The following is an 18,262-nucleotide window of genomic DNA, read 5'->3' as shown; positions in this document are numbered from 1 at the left end:
GGACCATCCAGCCAGAGGGAAGACACATTTTGAGACGGGTCACACAAAGAGATAAAACAGAAAGTCTCAAACAAGGAACGTTACAGTTAGGGGAGATAAGTGATGTAGCCTGAGACTTCAGAAGAGTAAAACATGGAATTGAGTCACACCTACAGGCACACACGTCACAGACATTCACTCTCAATGATGTGAATTTATTATTCAAGACTTTGAGTCTTGTGGATGGCTTCACCAGTTAAATGGAGGACCAACGTCAGAATTTCTGCAGCCAAGTGTTTAAAAAACAACAATTTTGAAACACACACACACACACACACATTTAGATTGGTAATACAAATTATATTATTTTCGTCCTGTGCATGCCTAGTTCACTTCTATTTAACCTTTTTAAATGTTTCTTTTTTAGAATCTCTAACTTGAAGGGCATGTGTAGCATCTGAAATGCGATGTTGGATTTGTAAATGTTACGTCTCCCCTGCAGCTCGTGTCAGGAGATGCCCCATAATTTCACATAGTTGCCCTGTTTCAGGTGTACACACATAGAGCTATATTTAAGCAATGGGATCACCTCTAAGACTGCATGCATGGTACACTGGGAAGCAAAGGAAACTGTCCCTTCCTGTGAAACAAAATAGCTTGCTAGTAGCTAAGAGTAGCCCTTTATACCCTCTGTAACCTTTCTAATGTTGCCTAAATTCAAGCCAAATTTAAATAATATTCTCTTACACCCACAGACACAATCTAACCAAACAATGCTTAAGAAAACATAATCTGGCCTTTCTAGATATTACTTTAGTGACATAGGCTCTAGAGTTGGTCGATATAATTTCGTCTTCTGATAATGTACCTGCAAATAGTTTCCTCTGTTAGATTAACATCTAAGCTAAAACAAGGCCATATTTGGGGGTGCTAGCAGGACATAAACCTGATGATCACTCCATAAATCAGTAAGGTGAGGATAAGGTCTCTGTTAAATGCTGTGCATTAGTTAGGCTCCTCAGTTTCCACTGCAATATGGCAGCTGCTACATGATACAAATGAACTACAAAAAGTGCATGTAGGGTGCAACACACGCATCTACGTAACTTCTGGTGCATTTGATAGCTTCGAGTAGAAAATGGCTGGAGCAGTAGTCCCATTGCAGGCACGTCTGCTTGTCACCCTCAGAGAGAGCCAGAGGTAGCGTGACCCTGGTCACCTGAGAGACACGTCAGCTCATTCTAAACTCTATTCGAAATAGTGAAAAAGAAGCAAACATTAAAACAGATGTCCTGCATTAACCTAGTGACTGGTTGCTGTCAGATCCAAAATAGAAGGTGTAAAACTAACTCACAATGAATGGCAGTTGTTTCTGCACTGTAGGAGTAGGGATGAAGTTAACGGCACATTGGGGTCCTTTACAAATACACATCTCTTTGACTCTTAATCTCATCCATGAAAGAGACCATAAACAACTAGCGTACAACTGACTCTGGAGGGATTGAGCTAGTGAAGCTGCTGTTGTATGCCTACAGGTATGTGAGAAGCCAGTCACAGTAGTGTTTCACTCATTTCTCCTGAATCACTCATTCCTCCTGACATCCCATACAAGACATGCTGCATGCACATGCCAGCAGCAACCATGGGGCAGTTTGGCACATGCTGACTGGAACGGCCTGGATGCACTCTGCTGCATGGCCTCTGGCCAGAGGAAGCACCACTATTCCACCCACCAGTATGATTACCCATTCGGTGGTTGTGAAGTCATGACAGTAGCTTAACATATGTAAAATCAAAACCCCAGGCAAACTGAAGCCAAGTCGAGCCAGATGGCCAGACTTGCAAAACCCACTCTAAACTGGCCTCCCTCCTTTTTTACAGAATACACATTTATTTATCCAGCGAACCAAATAATGCGTGCAGCACATAAAAAGGGGTACTCCAACCACTGGTCAAATGTATGAACAAAGAGTATGAGGTGTTTACCTCTGGATTAAATAAAAGTCCAAGGTCTGCTGCACCCCGCTGTGTTTTACATCAAAAGCCTTCCATATACATCTCCGATATCCTACAACTCTAAATACTGCTGGTCCCTCTTGTGAGTTTTAAACATTTTACAAATAAAATAAATCCAACACCCTGAGGACAGTAAGGCATTCTACCGGCACCAGAAAGTGGGAAGCCGGTTTGGAACCTACTGAAATTGTGCAGGACGTAAAGCATGGAGTGAGTAGATGTGGGTGAGAAGTAGAAGGTGAGAAAAGGTGGAAAAGAAAAATGAGAAAAGAAGCATAAGGTAAGGGGAGGATCACAGCCCTGCGAGACAACTGAGAGTGGGCACTGGTGGGACCGACCCTTTTGCTAGAAATAAATGCTGCATTGGTCTGAACATGATACTCCGTAACGAGATAGACATTTTTGTTTTTTTATCCCAGATATTGATAATTTGAAGACAGTTGAACAGGATAGTGTCACTGTCTCTTTCCAACTCTACAGACTATTTAACTACCTAACAACAAAAGCTTGTGTCTTTGATGCTGGGATTTCCAACCTGGAAATCATCTGTCACTGTAGTAATGTATGTTTTTTAGCATTTAGTACGCTTTGGAAATGCTTACTTAACTCTGAAGGATGTCAATTCACCTGGAGGAAAAAGAACCAATTAGTCTCACCTTCAGAAATGCCATGTTTTTTAAAACTTTTCTTTCACCTCAAGAATGTCACTTACTAATCTGATAAACGTTAAACTCACAGTGCTTTCTAAATAACATCGTTTGGTCCTGTCCTCCAAATACACATCATACAACTGGAGCATGCTCCCAATCAGCTACTGAGAAAGCTTTTTACAGACGTTTTATACTAGTTTCAACGTCTACCCAAAGTCCTATGAAGACACTGTGGGGGTCATTCTGACCCTGACGGTAATTACCGCCATGGCGGAGGTCGGCGGTAGCACCGCCAACAGGCTGGCGGTGCACCGCTGGGCATTCTGACCGCGGCGGTTCAGCCGCGGCCAGAAACGGAAAGTCGGCGGTGTCCCGCTGACTTTCCGCTGCCCTTGAGAATCCTCCATGGCGGCGGAGCGCGCTCCGCCGCCATGGGGATTCTGACACCCCCTACCGCCATCCAGTTCCTGGCGGTTCTCCCGCCGGGAACAGGATGGCGGTAGGGGGTGCCGCGGGGCCCCTGGGGGCCCCTGCAGTGCCCATGCCAATGGCATGGGCACTGCAGGGGCCCCCGTAAGAGGGCCCCAAAAAGAATTTCAGTGTCTGCCTAGCAGACACTGAAATTCGCAACGGGTGCAACTGCACCCGTCGCACCTTCCCACTCCGCGGGCTCAATTCTGAGCCGGCGTCCTCGTGGGAAGGGTGTTTCCCGCTGGGCTGGCGGGCGGACTTTTGGCGGTCGCCCGCCAGCCCAGTGGGAAAGCCAGAATGACCGCCGCGGTCTTTTGACCGCGGAGCGGTCTTTCGGCGGGAACCGCGTGGCGGGCGGCGACCGCCGTCCGCCGTGGTCAGAATCACTCCCTGTATGTTCTAAAGAAAGAGAAGGCACCCAATTATCCCACAGCCCTGAACAGCTCTGTGCACTAGCACAGTGTGCTTCTCCTTTATTTGCCACCCAGTCAGGACACTCACTGGGAAAGATTTGTGGACAACACCTAGTCCTGACTTCAACACATACAGAGTGAATAATGTCATAGCCTAGTATATTGATACATTGATGGAAACTGCAGAGAGCCATTTTGAATTGATTACAAAGTTGAGTAAGTGACACTCTGAAGGACACTGCAATCAGTCACCACTGCTTGATGCTTGACTTTAACCACCTCTAAAGTGATTTGTCTCTTCATACATATCATACACTAAAAGGCATAGCTAAAATCCTGGTATGGGCAAGCCATGACACAGAGCGTACCAGATAATGTATGGAGTTCGGCGAGAGAAAATTGTTATGTGGCTATCTTGTTCTGACAACAGTCAGTAGTTTGACTCACGCTACTATGTTACCAAATCAAAAGCAATACCACGTCACAGGTCTTGTTTTACGGCCACAAGAACTTATTTTTAAATTAAAGCAAGGCATCATCACGTTTAGGGGAAACAAGAAAGGAAAGGGAAACTGAAGGAAAGAGTCAAGGAAAGAGAAATAAAAGAAGAGAAACGAGTAGAACGGAAGGGGAAAAAGCAACAGTAAAAATAGTAAGAAACAAATAAGTAGAAGTAAAAGAAGCAAAGACCAACATTCGGGTATGAAAGGAAGAAAATAAATCAGGAATAGATAGTGAGAAAAGATGAGGGGAAAAAAGTAGGCTAAAAGAAAGGAATTTACATAAGAGATTATTTATGGTTCACGTGGTATGGTATTGTGAGACTAAGGACCGCTTCGTCACCATCCCTGCAACAATATGTCCAGTACATTTAAATTTTCTCATGGTGTCTATCGTGAATTTTCACCAAAAAATGCTTACGACAACATGGCCGTAACACCTTCAGCAAAACTGCTGAATGCCAGCCAGGTCTCTGTGACAGTGGTATTGAGTGGATAGCTGGAACCTGTTTAAATTTTTCAAACAAAAGCCCCCAAATTACCTGTTTGGTTCCCAAAAATGTAAATTTCTATGTCCTCGTTGCACTAGAAGTTTAAACCCACCATGTATGAACACCAGTCATTGAGGTCCTTTACAGGAAAAGAGCATGGGTAGCTCTACCCTAAATATGATGGACGTTTTGAACCCATAAAGATGGTGCTGCAATGGCTGCAACACTGCAAAGGTGTCCTAGATGGCGGGGTATGCTGTTTCTTGGCCTTTGGAAAACTACCCTTTCGAGTGAGGTGTTGCAACTGAGAGCAGGGGTTGACTGGGCATCTACCGATTTCTGATGGATGCCCTTTTGCCATCTACTTGAAAATGAACCTGTTAATGTTGTAAAAAGCATTTATCATTACAGCATTCCGCTTATTCATACTCACTTCAGTGAAAATGTGCACACACTGCGCTCTACACTCTTGTGTTGTGACTCTACAGTGAAACCCCTCGACAAAAGCCCACGGGAGGCTTTGTGCTCCCATAAATGTAACTTTTGTTGGCCGCACATCACAAGAGTTCCTTACACCTCGTACCGGGCCACAGGGGGGCGTGACAGGGACTGACATATTTAGGTCAGCAATAGGAAAACACGGTGGAGCACAACTGTCATTGGACTTTCTGTGAGGCCTATTCCATTCTTAAGAATTAGGACTCCTGACAACATTTGTGCAAAGAGCCCAAACCCTCGAGAGCAGTTTCCTTTCTGTTCCAAGTTAGCCCCCCCCCCCCTTGTTTCTTGCTCTTGGAAGTAAAAACAAAAAGAAGGGAGTTCAGGTGCCATTGCCACCAGGAACAAGGTAGAAAAAAATAATAGTTTCAAGAATATCCTCTATTCACCTTCACTACTACATACACATACATTTCACCCGAAGACCCCAAAAACAACAAAAATAAAATGAGTTTTTTTCTACATAGAGGTCTGCACGAGAGATGCTCAAAGAAGCCTTGTGAATGAATAACAATTGGTAGAGTAATAATACTCAGCCATCCTAGTACGAGACCCTGGGGAACAGGCCCGAAGCTGGCATCTGTGCTTTTTAACCTTCTCTTCCTAGGTTGCAGGATGTTAGGGAGAAAATCCACCAGTTCACAGAATTCCTTCTAATCCCCTTATTTTTAGCAACTACGGAGTCCCTCTACGAACTGCAAAGTTTCTTGAAGTCACACATAATATAACAATCAATCTCAGAATCGAAAATGTGGCTTTTTTTTCCCCTAGCGATAATGGCGATTTTGTCGTTGGGGAGCGGATGTAAAATGCAGAGGCAGCAGCTGTGGAAAAGAGACCGATGGCATATCTCAGAAACCAAGCGGCCCATAGATTTACAAGCCAGGCTGCTTTTTATGATGACTTTTATAGGGAAATGGGACATTCAGTTGAGGCAGAGGTCTTTAGCGTAGGAATTTTCTAACACGCTGCTTAATTCAAGAAGACAGCCTGAGGAAGCATGGGCGATGAGAAGAGTAAAAGGGCCAGAATAGCTCTATCACACGCCTAAGCATGCCCATGTAGCTGGCTCAGGATCTATATAGGAGAATAGAGCACGCGTGCCTGCTCCCTCCCTTTTTAAAATGCTCATCTTGAAGCAGATTCTCTGCCCATTTAGGTGACCCTCTGAAAAAAGTGTCAAGGAGATGTTGTCTCTTTCTAAATGTAAGTTTTTATTGGGTGTTACAAGGTAACACATAGTGTGAACGGGCAGGTGCACCATTGCCCACCAGCGTTTCCTGCACAACAGTTCTGCAATGGCCTCTGCTCCAAAATTATGTCAATTGACAAGTGGTGTTTTTGAAACAATGTCTACAGTGGATTGGTTTCACTGGCTATAAATGTAACCTTTACTGCTCTTAAATGCTGCGCCATGTACTTAAGTGCCCAGGACTGGGTAGCAGGAAGGCGGATCTCCTTTCTCCTTCTCAGGTTGATGCCCGCTTGTAGGCAGTGAGAGTCTTCATGCTTGTCAGTAACTTTGGACCCGTGATCTCCACCCAGTACCAAATCTACACCCCAACTAATCCCAAATACTTTAAGGGATTGCAGATTACATCATGCAACATTACTTGCTTGCTCTAAACAGGAATACCTTGCTATTTTTTTTAAATAACCATTTATACAGTTGATCATACAGCACTTCTCTCAGTCCAGGACATATACTGGCATCAGTACAACATGCGCATCTGCTTCTAGGGTGGCTTGGCCTGTGTAGCCCCCTCATCAGCACTGAAGCCATTTTCAGTGAAGGTGCAAACTGAGTATTTGTAAAGGAAAGAGGCCACTGATGGCACTTGAGAATAGGGTCTGAAGCGCTATTGGTCGAGGTGATATTTCAACTGGCATTTAAACTCTTCGAAGCTCTATGCCATATTTATAAGTAAATGGCCATCCATTTTTTAGATTACTTTTAGGATGATTACAGAAGAGGTGGCAACATATCAACTTTACATAATGTATCCATTTGGGAAAATGCATTTCTTTCTCAGCAATATATATCAATGTCAGAAAAGATTTGTGGTGAATGTGTTTCATTTTCAGAGAGAAACAGGTTATATTTCAGATTGATGGAGACCTCAAGGTAGTTGAAAAGGATCCCCTCAGAATTGAGGAGGCTTGGGCTGTATATTTAAGAGAAACAAACAAAGGAACTATTTTTTAATCACAATATAAAAATCAGGAGCAACCATCTTACAGCAGTCACAATAACATTAATGCGTTCTTTGCACACCTTCCCTTAGAGTGTATAGATGTCTGCTAGAAGTAGACAGACCAAGGCTCCCGAAAGCTCAAGGCGATCTCAATGTCCCACTCGCTGACAATCACATAAAGCCAACTGTAATCTCAAATGTTAATAACAAAGACTGCACAGCAGACAGTTTCAGACAAAAGCCTTAAAATGGCCACAAATGTGATTAGGCTAGGCAAAGTATCCAAAAACTTCGTAAAATGGTTGAAAATATTAAAAATTAGAAAGATCTTGCGATCTGAAAAAACGCTGCACAATAGGCAAGAACCATTCTTCTTCTTCTCAGTATTTTATAAACTTGGCCCTTTGCCTGCCATTCAGCCCAGTGCATATTTCTGATGTGCTTCACAGTAAACCTATGACTTAAGCATAATAATATGCTTAATCACACAAATAATATTCCAGTTAAAAAGATCTTGATAAATCTCCACACTACTCTGAATTTCGTTAGGATTCATAAAATGTGTGCTACTGTGTTGTGTACTTTCGCCCACATGGGTAGGGATAACCATGAAGCGGGGTCTTCTTGACACCTTTCCCTGCAGTGATATAGGCACACATGTCAGTACACACATGAGCAATGGTCCCAAAAAACCTTCCCACAAAAACAACTCCTAGGTTATTGAGCTGTGCAAGCCTGTTCAGCCAACAGAATGTAATGACAACATAATCAGCACATACTTCTCTATTAAACTTGTAGGACTAGGGTTCAGTCAGTAACATGACACATGAGAGGCATTGCTTAACCAGACCTTCTAATGCATTCCAACTTTACGTTGTAAGCCGTTGCGCCACAATATGTCACCCCCTTGCACAGGTACCCAGATTGTTCAACTTCCCTGGGGATCCAAATGCAAAAAGACTTGTGAGGGGGGCATTTGAATGAATTGATAACTAGGTGAAGCCTTACCTAATTTAATAAATACACGAATACCTTCTGTAAACAGGTCTGCAAACAGATTACTGAAGCTGTGCATAGTGTAAATGGTTCATTTTAAATAGTTTACATTTTAGTACAGCATTTTATGGTAAAGCTGAAAGGAAAAAACATAAAAATTTGAAAATGCAGAAATTTCGATGCATGAATCATGGCCTCATGGAAAGGTTTTTAGGGTGATCTTGACAATAATATGAGACTGGGTTCCTCAACGGTTTATGCTGGTGGGAATTGGTTGGGTTGAAGCTATAGTCGGGAATAAATAAAAGGCCCCTAAGATGCTGGCTGGGTGCCCATACCAGAGGAACTCTCCCTGAGTTCCCTGCCTGCAGCCACATTGGGAATGGTTGCTGTACTTAGGAACTGAAGAGATTAGTGAGATCTGAAGGTGTGATTGGTAAAAAGGTTCGGTCTGCGCATGGGTTTCTAAAGTCAGACATTCCAGATGCAGCCACCATTGATATCTAAGAAAATAGCTGAAGTTCAAGAACTTTAAGAAGCACCTACTCAAACTGCAATAGGGATCCTCCATGCTCTTCGGTCGGAGATGCCCCCTCTTGACCCCTCTCCAGTAGGTATTTACCTGCTGCAGTTGTACAGTGGCCCATTGCTCTCCTGCTAGGTCCTGATCTCTATATATGCCTTACATACACACATGCATAAATCCATACATGGTTATTTATGAATTTGAACATAGGGAGGATCTTCCTGAGGACTCAGAGGCTAATGAAAGTGGCGACGATCACACAAAATTACACACCCTGAATAGAAGAAAATAGAATACAATTCAGCCACAAATCTATTCTGCAGAATCATAAATTCAAAACGCTAGATATCTCCTCTCCAATGCCCTCTGTGAGGTCCCTCTGCAGGACTTTCAATGAAACCCCTAACTCTTCAAGATGTGTATTCCTGTACACATTTTCCAGCCTCTCAAACCTGTTCTCTATTTTTACATAGACATCCACTACAGCCCTCAGAACACATTTCAGATCTGGCACCTATTTGCAGTCTCAGTCATAAAGCTTTTCAGGTTCTGCGTAGACAGCCCAATCTCCTCCAGTATTGCCAACATATCTAGCACACTACTGATTAGGCCCTTTAGGTTGTGTTATCTGTCCTAGATAATGCTTTATCATGCCAGATTTCTCCTGTAAATCAAAACGCATCGGCACGCCTCATCCTCGACGTACCCTGCAACAGCCACATCTCCGCTCACCTGAGACACCTGCATTGGCTCCCAGTCAGCAAAAGGATCACCTTTCGACTTCTCACCCACGCACACAAAGCCCTCCACAACAAGGGACCGGAATACCTCAACCGACGCCTCAGCTTCTACGTCCCCACCCGCCTCCTCCGTTCCTCTGGTCTCGCACTCGCTGCCGTCCCTCACATCCGCCGCTCCACGGCGGGTGGGAGATCTTTTTCCTTCCTGGCGGCCAAGACCTGGAACTCCCTCCCCACCAGCCTCAGGACCACCCAGGACCACTCCACTTTCCAGAGACTCCTAAAAACCTGACTATTCGAGCAGCAGTAACCCCCCCCCCCCTTTCCCCTAGCGCCTTGAGACCCGCACGGGTGAGTAGCGCGCTTTATAAATGTTAATGATTTGATTTGATTTACTCAATTATGCACGGGCGGAAGAAGAACACTGTCCCTGAGTGTCAAGTTCGCCTCCTCGGGTGATTCTGCCACAGTGTTCTCCAGTTTACTTCTGGATCTCCCCCGCACACAATGGGAAGAAGTGCTCTACCTTTTTCTTCTTCCCTGCCACATTGGTTAAAGGTGGTATCAGACAAGCTCCGTAACTCGAGGAATGGGCCCTAGGGCCTACTCAGTCTGGTGATGATCATAGGCAACAAGGTTACTGTTTGCACTATCTCAGGGCCACTTTTGGGGGAACTCCCCAGCGAAGATGATGCCCACAGGAGGATCCCCCAATGGCGGAAGAACATGGCCTCATCTGCCACAGGAACTTCCCATGTCCCTCCGACAAGCTCTTTTTACCCCATCTATCTACAAGCTCTTTCAGACAGACTGCAGTCCTGGCTAAACCTCAGTTCCTTCAACACATGAACCAGTCACTGGTACACCTTGAAGTTCAGTGTCTCTAAGTTGGCCTCTCATTGCCTACCACTGGCAACCCACCCCAGGTTACCACCACCAGTGTTAAAAGCTTCACACAGCAGTGCAGCAGCACAGGTAGACCAGGGACCACAAAGGGATCGGAGAAACAGCTGCCTTCTTGGGACACTAAATTTCACCTCCAGGGGGTCCCACATTTATTCCAGTCTCAGTGCTCTGTTGCTACACAGTTATTTTTGTGATTTAAAAATACTAAAACATACATATTCAGTGACAGAAAAAATTAAAGAAAGAGGGAGAGAGATGGGTAAAATAGAAAAATATATACAGATTATCTGAGCATAAACTTTCTTCCAGATTACTTGCTTTTCAAGTTTAGGATATATATGTTAATTTAACAAAGCAAAAGCTCCAAATTTAGTAATCTGGGCTGCGTGCAGGAGAACTACTTGCAGGGAGCCAGTGAGCTAACAGGAGCTCACAAGTTACTTGTTGAAGAAGCCTGGGCTAATCTCTAAATTAGATAAACAGCGCCACCACGTGTCACTTTGTCATAAGTGCTGGTGTTGACAAGCAAGTGCCAGTTCCGAGCACAGAAACCACCAGCTCAAATTAAGCACTGAGGCAACCAAACAGGAAGAGAATGGATGAATCGATCGATAATTGCATTTGGTTTCTTCGTGTTCCTAAGATTGCAAGAAATGCTACTGTTTTTATTTATTGACTGCATTTATTTTCTGAGGTGCCCTCTCACCAGAAAAAAAGGCAAAAGGGACACTCATGCACCACAATGTAGCTACCATAGGCTAGGAAAAAAAACGACTTGTTTCTGCTGGGTGTCTTGAATTTTTCTCTCATACCGCAGCCAATTAGGCTTACGTTGGTTAGGGTGTCAGTGCTATTTCATGGTACACGTCAGAAACAAGTTGTTCATCTTACACCCCTCTTTGTTTCTCATATTTGGCTCTGACCCAAAATCCAAAAGTCACTGTGGGCTGCCCATTTCTAATGGCAATCCACTAAAGGGCTCTCGTGCTCCTGGCCAGCTCGGCTTTCAGAGACAGAGGCATGGGAGGGAAAACGTTTTCATTGCCTGTGGGCCAGTCTACTTTTTTTACTGAAGGAAGCAAAAAGTAAAAATGCAATGAGATGGGGGAAAAAGACCCACGAAACAAGACAGACAGAAGTAAACGCTAAACTAGTTTCACAATCAAAAAATGTTTCCGAGTGCTGAAAGATACCGCAAGCACCCGAATAAACAGGTTTTGCTCGAGATCTTTAGCAAAATCAATAGTGTGTATTGATTTTTAAAGCGCCAGTACTACCAAGAATGAAAGCAGCAGCTTAAAACAGTTGTCAATCTGAAGAAAATATTGACCAGCACGAGCTGCTACAGATTTATTTATTTTTTGCTCCAGCACAGGACTAATCCTTTTAAGGTTTCAAAATAATTTCGAGTTAACCCCTTTAGTTATATGTTCTAAGTACAATTATGCTACGCTGTTTCACATGAGGGAGTCGCACCATCCCAGGCATGGAACCAGAATTGAACCATGCAATACACCCCAAGTAGCTAACACCTTTGAACACAGATGGTTTTGAAAAACTCGGGTGGTTTCCATAACAAAAAAAGTCATGAGATAAGCATATTTTTAGTTTAGATCCAAACATCTGCCTAGAAACAGATAAACCCTAAGCACACAAATAGCAGTTACAAGCTGCTGCCCTTAAAGGTGTTTCCTCCTAAAAGGTACCAAAAAGTAGATGTCAATTCCTCAAAAAGACAAAAAACAGCTTTGTTCACCATAGGCTATTTAAGAGGATCTTCTGATTTCTTATGGCATTAAGAATATTTTTTGTGAGGAAACGCTTAATTCTGGGGGACAACCTGATAGCTAAATGTGACCTAGCCAAACACAAGACGGCCTCAGTAGCACTACGAGTGGGAAAATGGAACTAACACGGACAAAGGTAACTGTAACCCACAGAAAGGGCTTCCTCCTTACAAGTTATTACCAGCTACTTCATCAGTTCTGGATATGTAACTCTTTTTAAACGATTAGAAGCTTATGTTTACTGTTGTATTGATGTCAATAACATATTTTTTTTTTAAACTGCAATCAATGAGACTTTATCATTCCTCAATAGAGTAGGCACAATAAACAGGCAGTGATTTGGCTGATACGAAACAGAGGGATTGTTTTTCTTTTTTTTTTTAGAAATAGCAACAAGTGACCATTGTTGTGGGTTAAGCGTGCATCTAGCATTTAGTTTTGTCAATTGGAAGTGGAGAGTGATGATGGACCAGACCCAGGTCTAACGTAGACATGTTTTCATCCAGGAAAGGCAGGTGAATTCCTTAATTTAAGGGCAGAGGGTGAATCACCACCGCCAAAGAAACTTGGGCTACACAAATGTGAGAAACAGTAGATTTAAAGATAAAAAACAAATACATGGGTGCAAACCTAGAGGAGTGTTTGCTGTAAGGATGCAGGATTTTCTCTTGTAAACTACTTCTCTATTTTCTCCTGAGCTGGGAATAGGGTCAGTTACTGTTGCTAAATGGAACTTCAGCCAGGAGGTAGGAAGATAAACATTTGACACATTTATGCAGACTCTCAGCAACTCATAGCCCACTGACTTATTATTGTTCACCTGACCTCACAAACTATCTCAAAGACTCTAAACTTAGATAAAAATGGGAAAAATAATCTAGACAGTCTATGAATTTGTTAAGTGGTAGAATTAGAAGCAATGAACAAACTATTTGCTCTGACTGTTCTAAAGTTACCAAATTTAGTTTCAATCAGGCAGTATTTTTGACTTTACTTAGCTCTAGCAAGAAGAACCGCGCAATGCACTAAAAAGGGTGCAGAAGGATGCATGGGCTCTTACAGATACCAAAACTTATTGAGATGTCGGTTTCCAAAGTCTGAAGCAGCAGTCCCATCTCAGGACATCTGCAGTCTCTAAAAACTCACATCATATGAGCTCTGTGCCTAGGACGAGCCTCACTCTGCCATGTCTACAATGGTTTAAAGGACAGCCATCCACTGACAGAGGAAAGAAAACATAAGGTACAATCAATGCCACAACAGACAGTGCATTAGATGTACGAGTGAGTGTGGTACCGTAGCTTGGTTGCTGTGTTCTGCTGTAGGCCGCGGGTGGGCCGGCCTCGCCTCCCCTCCACTCCGTTGGCGTCCGCCTTGCAGAGGTGATGCACTCCAGCCACAGTGGGAGGAGCCTCAGGCCTGGCGCAGCGTGGGCGAGGCCGGCTGGCCACAGGTCCACATCCAGAGGCTCGGCCTCCTCAGAAGCCACCGTGGCAGGCCTCCCTCTACCTGCTGCGGGCCTCGTATTAACAGCCGCAACAGCCATGATGAGGGTGGGGTAATGGTGGGGAGAGGAGGAAAAACAGGAGGGGAGGTAAAAAAAAAAGATTTACCATCACTAGTTTTGAAATTGGTTACTATATATTTATATAAAATACAAAAGTACTTTTGAGGGCAACATTCTACCGATTTTTGGCCCAAACTGACAGTCACTATTTATCTTGTCTGCCACTCCTAATAATTGCATTAACTTCAAGGTTTTCACTGCGGTTTGGTCTACATTATGGGATCGACATCATAGATACTAACACCTATTCACCCAAAGTTTAATTTAATATTTTTGGATTTTATCTAAAGTTCTGATCTTTTGACATAGATGCTCGTTTGTCATCTCTGTCATTTCAAATCCTTGCAATGTGGCTGGAAGTCAGGAGAAAAAAAATAACCCAAAAATATTTTTATTGTTTCTATAAGTTTTTCTTTTATTGTTGTCCTTGTCCATGGCAATTTTTGCAAATTTCCCAAATGTCTTTTTTATCATCTTTTTACCTGGATAGATTTGCAATTATTTTTCATTGCTAGCTTGCCCCTTGGTGGTCAGCCACTGCTCACAGGTGAGATGCATTGGCAAGCAATAGAAATTTAGGGATAAAGGGTACTTAATGACATTTTGGTTACAGCAAAGCGTGAACCTTTGTTTTTTGGCAGTGCTGCATCTTAGATGTCAGGTTTAGGAAGCGGGAACAAAATGGTACCCACACATTCACGGAACACAAATAACGAATGCTAAATAAGGACCCCAGGATGTAGTTCCGGTCTATGGTCAGCTGTGTACACAGGATATTCTTGCTCTAGTTTTGTATGTCTTTTCGAGACCCCACGGTCCTTCTTCGTGAAACTGACCCACATTACCCCTGCTAACAAACATCTGCTTTCCCATTACGAGATCTGCAGGTGTGCAACATAAACCCCTCATCTTCCAACATACCCACACATACATACTTCAAGTGTATTACACGCTCAAACCTGTCACCCACTTCCTATGCGTGACTGTATTTTTCCTTTATTTTACATGTTTTTAAAATTCAACATAATGCAGATTATTTCTGTCTGCTGTGGCAGAGAGACCTTTATTATTTGAAGCCACTGAAATGTGTTGATATGTATTGTCTGTGTGCATGTGTAGGTGTGTATGTATGTGGCTGAGAGAGACTCAACGTGCTCCAAAGGATAAAAAAAGAGAGCAGTCAAATGTGTTACAACACTTGGTCACAATAACACAGTTTACTGACTCACATTTCTTTCTTCAATTTGGTGTCTTCGCCTCCCTTTCTGTCAAGCATGTGCATCACACAAAGACAATCATTACACTGGGCCACAATTTGACATACGCACTCAACATCCAAATAACATTTGTCACACTTGCAGTCTCAGTCCCTACAGGTTCCACTGGAAATAAATACCAAATTAATATTGGTAGGGCATTTAGTCACCTGACGACCACCTTCCTTACAAAATCAAGCACAAATACACATTGAAAAACAGTTGTGCACACATACGCACCCTACAGATATGTAGCATACTCTCAGCTCCCAGGTATGATTTGCATACACAACAGATGTAGTTTCCTGCCTAACAAATGACTCTGGAACCTGAGGACTGGAGACTGAATCTAAAAATTGTGTGATTCTGGGCAAAACCTTAAAAAATGCAACTATGTCAAACATATCTGAGTAATTGAAAGATGTAGATCCCCACTTGATGTACAAAATCTTGATCGTCTCCTAAAAATCTTCATAAAAATGTATCAGGTTATGCAGCTCTGTATAGTGGGTTCCTACACTCTATGGCCTGAAGTGCTTTTGGAATCTGGGGCTCTTTTATGGTTCTGGGATTCTGCCTGACTGGAGTCAAAGGGTTCTGTTGATATTGTGTTCGGTGAAACCACTGATTTCCTATTTATAATTAAATCTGATTCATCAGAAAAAAATCAAATAACTCAACTGAAAAAAGTTTTAAAACAAGACATACAGCGAACATTACAGTTAAAAATTTAGTACCTAAAATGTAATACAATTCAATGACACACTGTCTGGCATCTCACGTAGTGGAAATTAATCAGTTCATTTTTTAAACAATGCCAATCCCTGCATATACCAGCAAAAAGTAGGTTATGGGTCGAGGAGATGTATTACATTCCTTTTATGGAGGCCCCTGGCTAACCACTACACCCTCGGCCACTAGGACAGCTGACAATATTTGGAAAGAATCCCACCAAATAACGGGATGGAATAAAAAACCTAACACAGCAATCTCCACTATGGGTTGGTACTCTCCTTAGATGGATTCAGGGGGTGGGATATATTGGTATCACGAACCTGGGAGATGTTACCACCAACACTGTACTTATAAACAAAGCAACCCTCTTTAAGGGGGGAGTGGTGTTTGGGCCCGGGTCTCCGTGGATCCATTCCCCCTCCCACCCTTGTGAATCTGAAGCCGAATGGCCGGGGAGGACGGGGATCGCAATACTGTACTTAAAACATGCTTGACCTTATAGGAGGAGTTTGGAATCTTTTGGGCCCATTTTTCCTCTACCTACAACTACAATATTCTCTATCACAATAATGCCGGCATACTATAATTCAGCCCAGTATAGGTAAAAATCACGACACTACTTCCTGATAAAAATATATGAAGGATTTATAAAACCTTTCTTATACATAGCCAGATATGCTTATGGAATTCATACTGACTTAGGGTAGATGGACACTACTGACTGCCAACCACCATTAATATCATTCACAAAATAGCAATTTCAGCATGCCATAGGTTAGTACAATTTATATATTCACTTCGACTTTATAAAATTAAAGAGAAATGATTGTGGCTAGCAGAGAGTCCTCCCTTACGTTCCTGAGGAATCAGGACGAAGCAGGGCTCTTCTCACATTTGACTTAAACAGACATAAGAAAGGTTTGGTGGGTTTTCGCCAGAGCCACTGGAATTATGCAATGTTGCAACTGCTATTTTTTTTAACATAATTAAGGATTTGCCACATTCGCCACATAATCCATCATCTCCTGCACAACTTGAAGATTTTAGCCAAAAAAATTGCATCTACCTTGAATGAATCAAACGTTACAGATAATGAAGTGACACATGTTGCTGCGCTGTGGAAGGCCCTTCAAAAAGGTTGACTGGTCACCTCCAGTTGCTTATTGCTGTACTTTGCTATTAAACTGCTACTAGTGAGTAGAAGCCTTAGTACACACATTTTTAAAAATAGCAACTATATGGAGTAATACTATAAAAAAATATGCTGCATTATGCTGCTTAAATTTCCTTTCCTTGAAGCATAATTTATTGAATACTGATGCATAATGTGGTCCTCCCTGCTGCATAATTTCAGGCCCAGGCTTAGGCTTGATAATTGCTAAAAGAGATATGTACAAACTTAAAGGACAGCTAAAGCTTCTAGTACAGCCATATGTAAAACAGGGCTCGATCGTTGTGGTACTACAGAGAAGCAGATATATGAACTGAGAAGTTGCTTTAAGAAACATGTCCGTATAGGGGGCCTGGATGGAAGAATACAAACTTTGGAGTAATGATACTACCCTGAAAATATGAAGCAATAAGACAAATGTTAATGTACCATGCATTTGTAATAGAAATGCTATCTAGCCTGGTGACAAATGCTGCATTAAACCTATAAATTGACTGAAATGTTTTATTGAAGCTAACATGGAATGGCAATAAATTGGTTTATAAAAATGTAAATAAATTCAGTTAAGACGATAAAGTAACCTTAGCTCCCCAATATTTGGTTAGTAGTTACTAACAGATAAATACATGAAATCTCTTTAGTCTCCATCAAACCACTCTAAAACTAAAATTAAAATAAAAAGCATAACAGTCACAACTATACTAGAAAATAAACAATGACAAAAAGAATCGGCAACAGAAACTCTTACCAAATCCTTTCACAAACAACGTATAAAGCAACAAAATATTCAAATAAAGGACACACCAGACGCTCCCAATAACATGCACAAACACACTACGCACAAAAAATTAACAGAAATACACATATAATACCATGCAATATTCTGGCATAACATAATAAAGCAATCTACATTACAATCCCAGACCAGTTAACATTTTGTTATCATATAAAGTAGTGATAAAAAACAACCCATCAACAACTCGGGGTAAGGTAAGGCTGCATTGGTACTTTAACATTTGATTTTCACTACATTGCAAATGTTACTTTATTAACTTTTAATTAATGCTTGTTGTAACTTCAACGTTTTTCAAATGTTATTTTTCAATTGTACAGTGGGTCAAAGTATTCAACACTCCACTAGAAAAATCCACTATTCCTTCTTCCCCATTTATTTCAATTATTTGCAGTCAAAATATTACGTATGCACATTTCCTACTAGCTCTGACTTTTAAACCATGCTATAAGCAGATGAATATTCCACATGAGTATTAAAGTGCAACCAATGCTTGTGTTGTTTTTCTCTTGATTATGGCTAACTTGGACATCTGTCAGCACTTTGGTTAGCAGGCTTAGCCTCCTAATGGT

At 42.2% G+C, this 18,262-nt stretch overlaps 1 protein-coding gene across 5 annotated transcripts in view; it reads right to left on the bottom strand.

Moving 5' to 3' along the window:
* RNF220 (ring finger protein 220) overlaps positions 1–18,262 on the bottom strand; it is a 539,236-nt gene that overhangs the window by 499,552 nt on the left and 21,422 nt on the right. For 2 of the 5 annotated variants that reach the window (XM_069232799.1, XM_069232798.1), the window contains exon 3: positions 13,465–13,680. The exons of the other annotated variants lie outside the window; for them this stretch is intronic. In XM_069232799.1, the coding sequence (XP_069088900.1) occupies positions 13,465–13,680 (216 nt within the window). The remainder of the gene's footprint in view (positions 1–13,464; positions 13,681–18,262) is intronic. 5 annotated transcript variants of the gene reach the window in all.

This window comes from Pleurodeles waltl, chromosome 4_2 (assembly GCF_031143425.1).
Source record: "Pleurodeles waltl isolate 20211129_DDA chromosome 4_2, aPleWal1.hap1.20221129, whole genome shotgun sequence".
Classification (NCBI taxonomy): Eukaryota; Metazoa; Chordata; class Amphibia; order Caudata; family Salamandridae; genus Pleurodeles; species Pleurodeles waltl.
The sequence above is the reverse complement of the archived record's forward strand: the minus strand, read 5'-3'. Positions and strand labels throughout refer to the sequence as shown.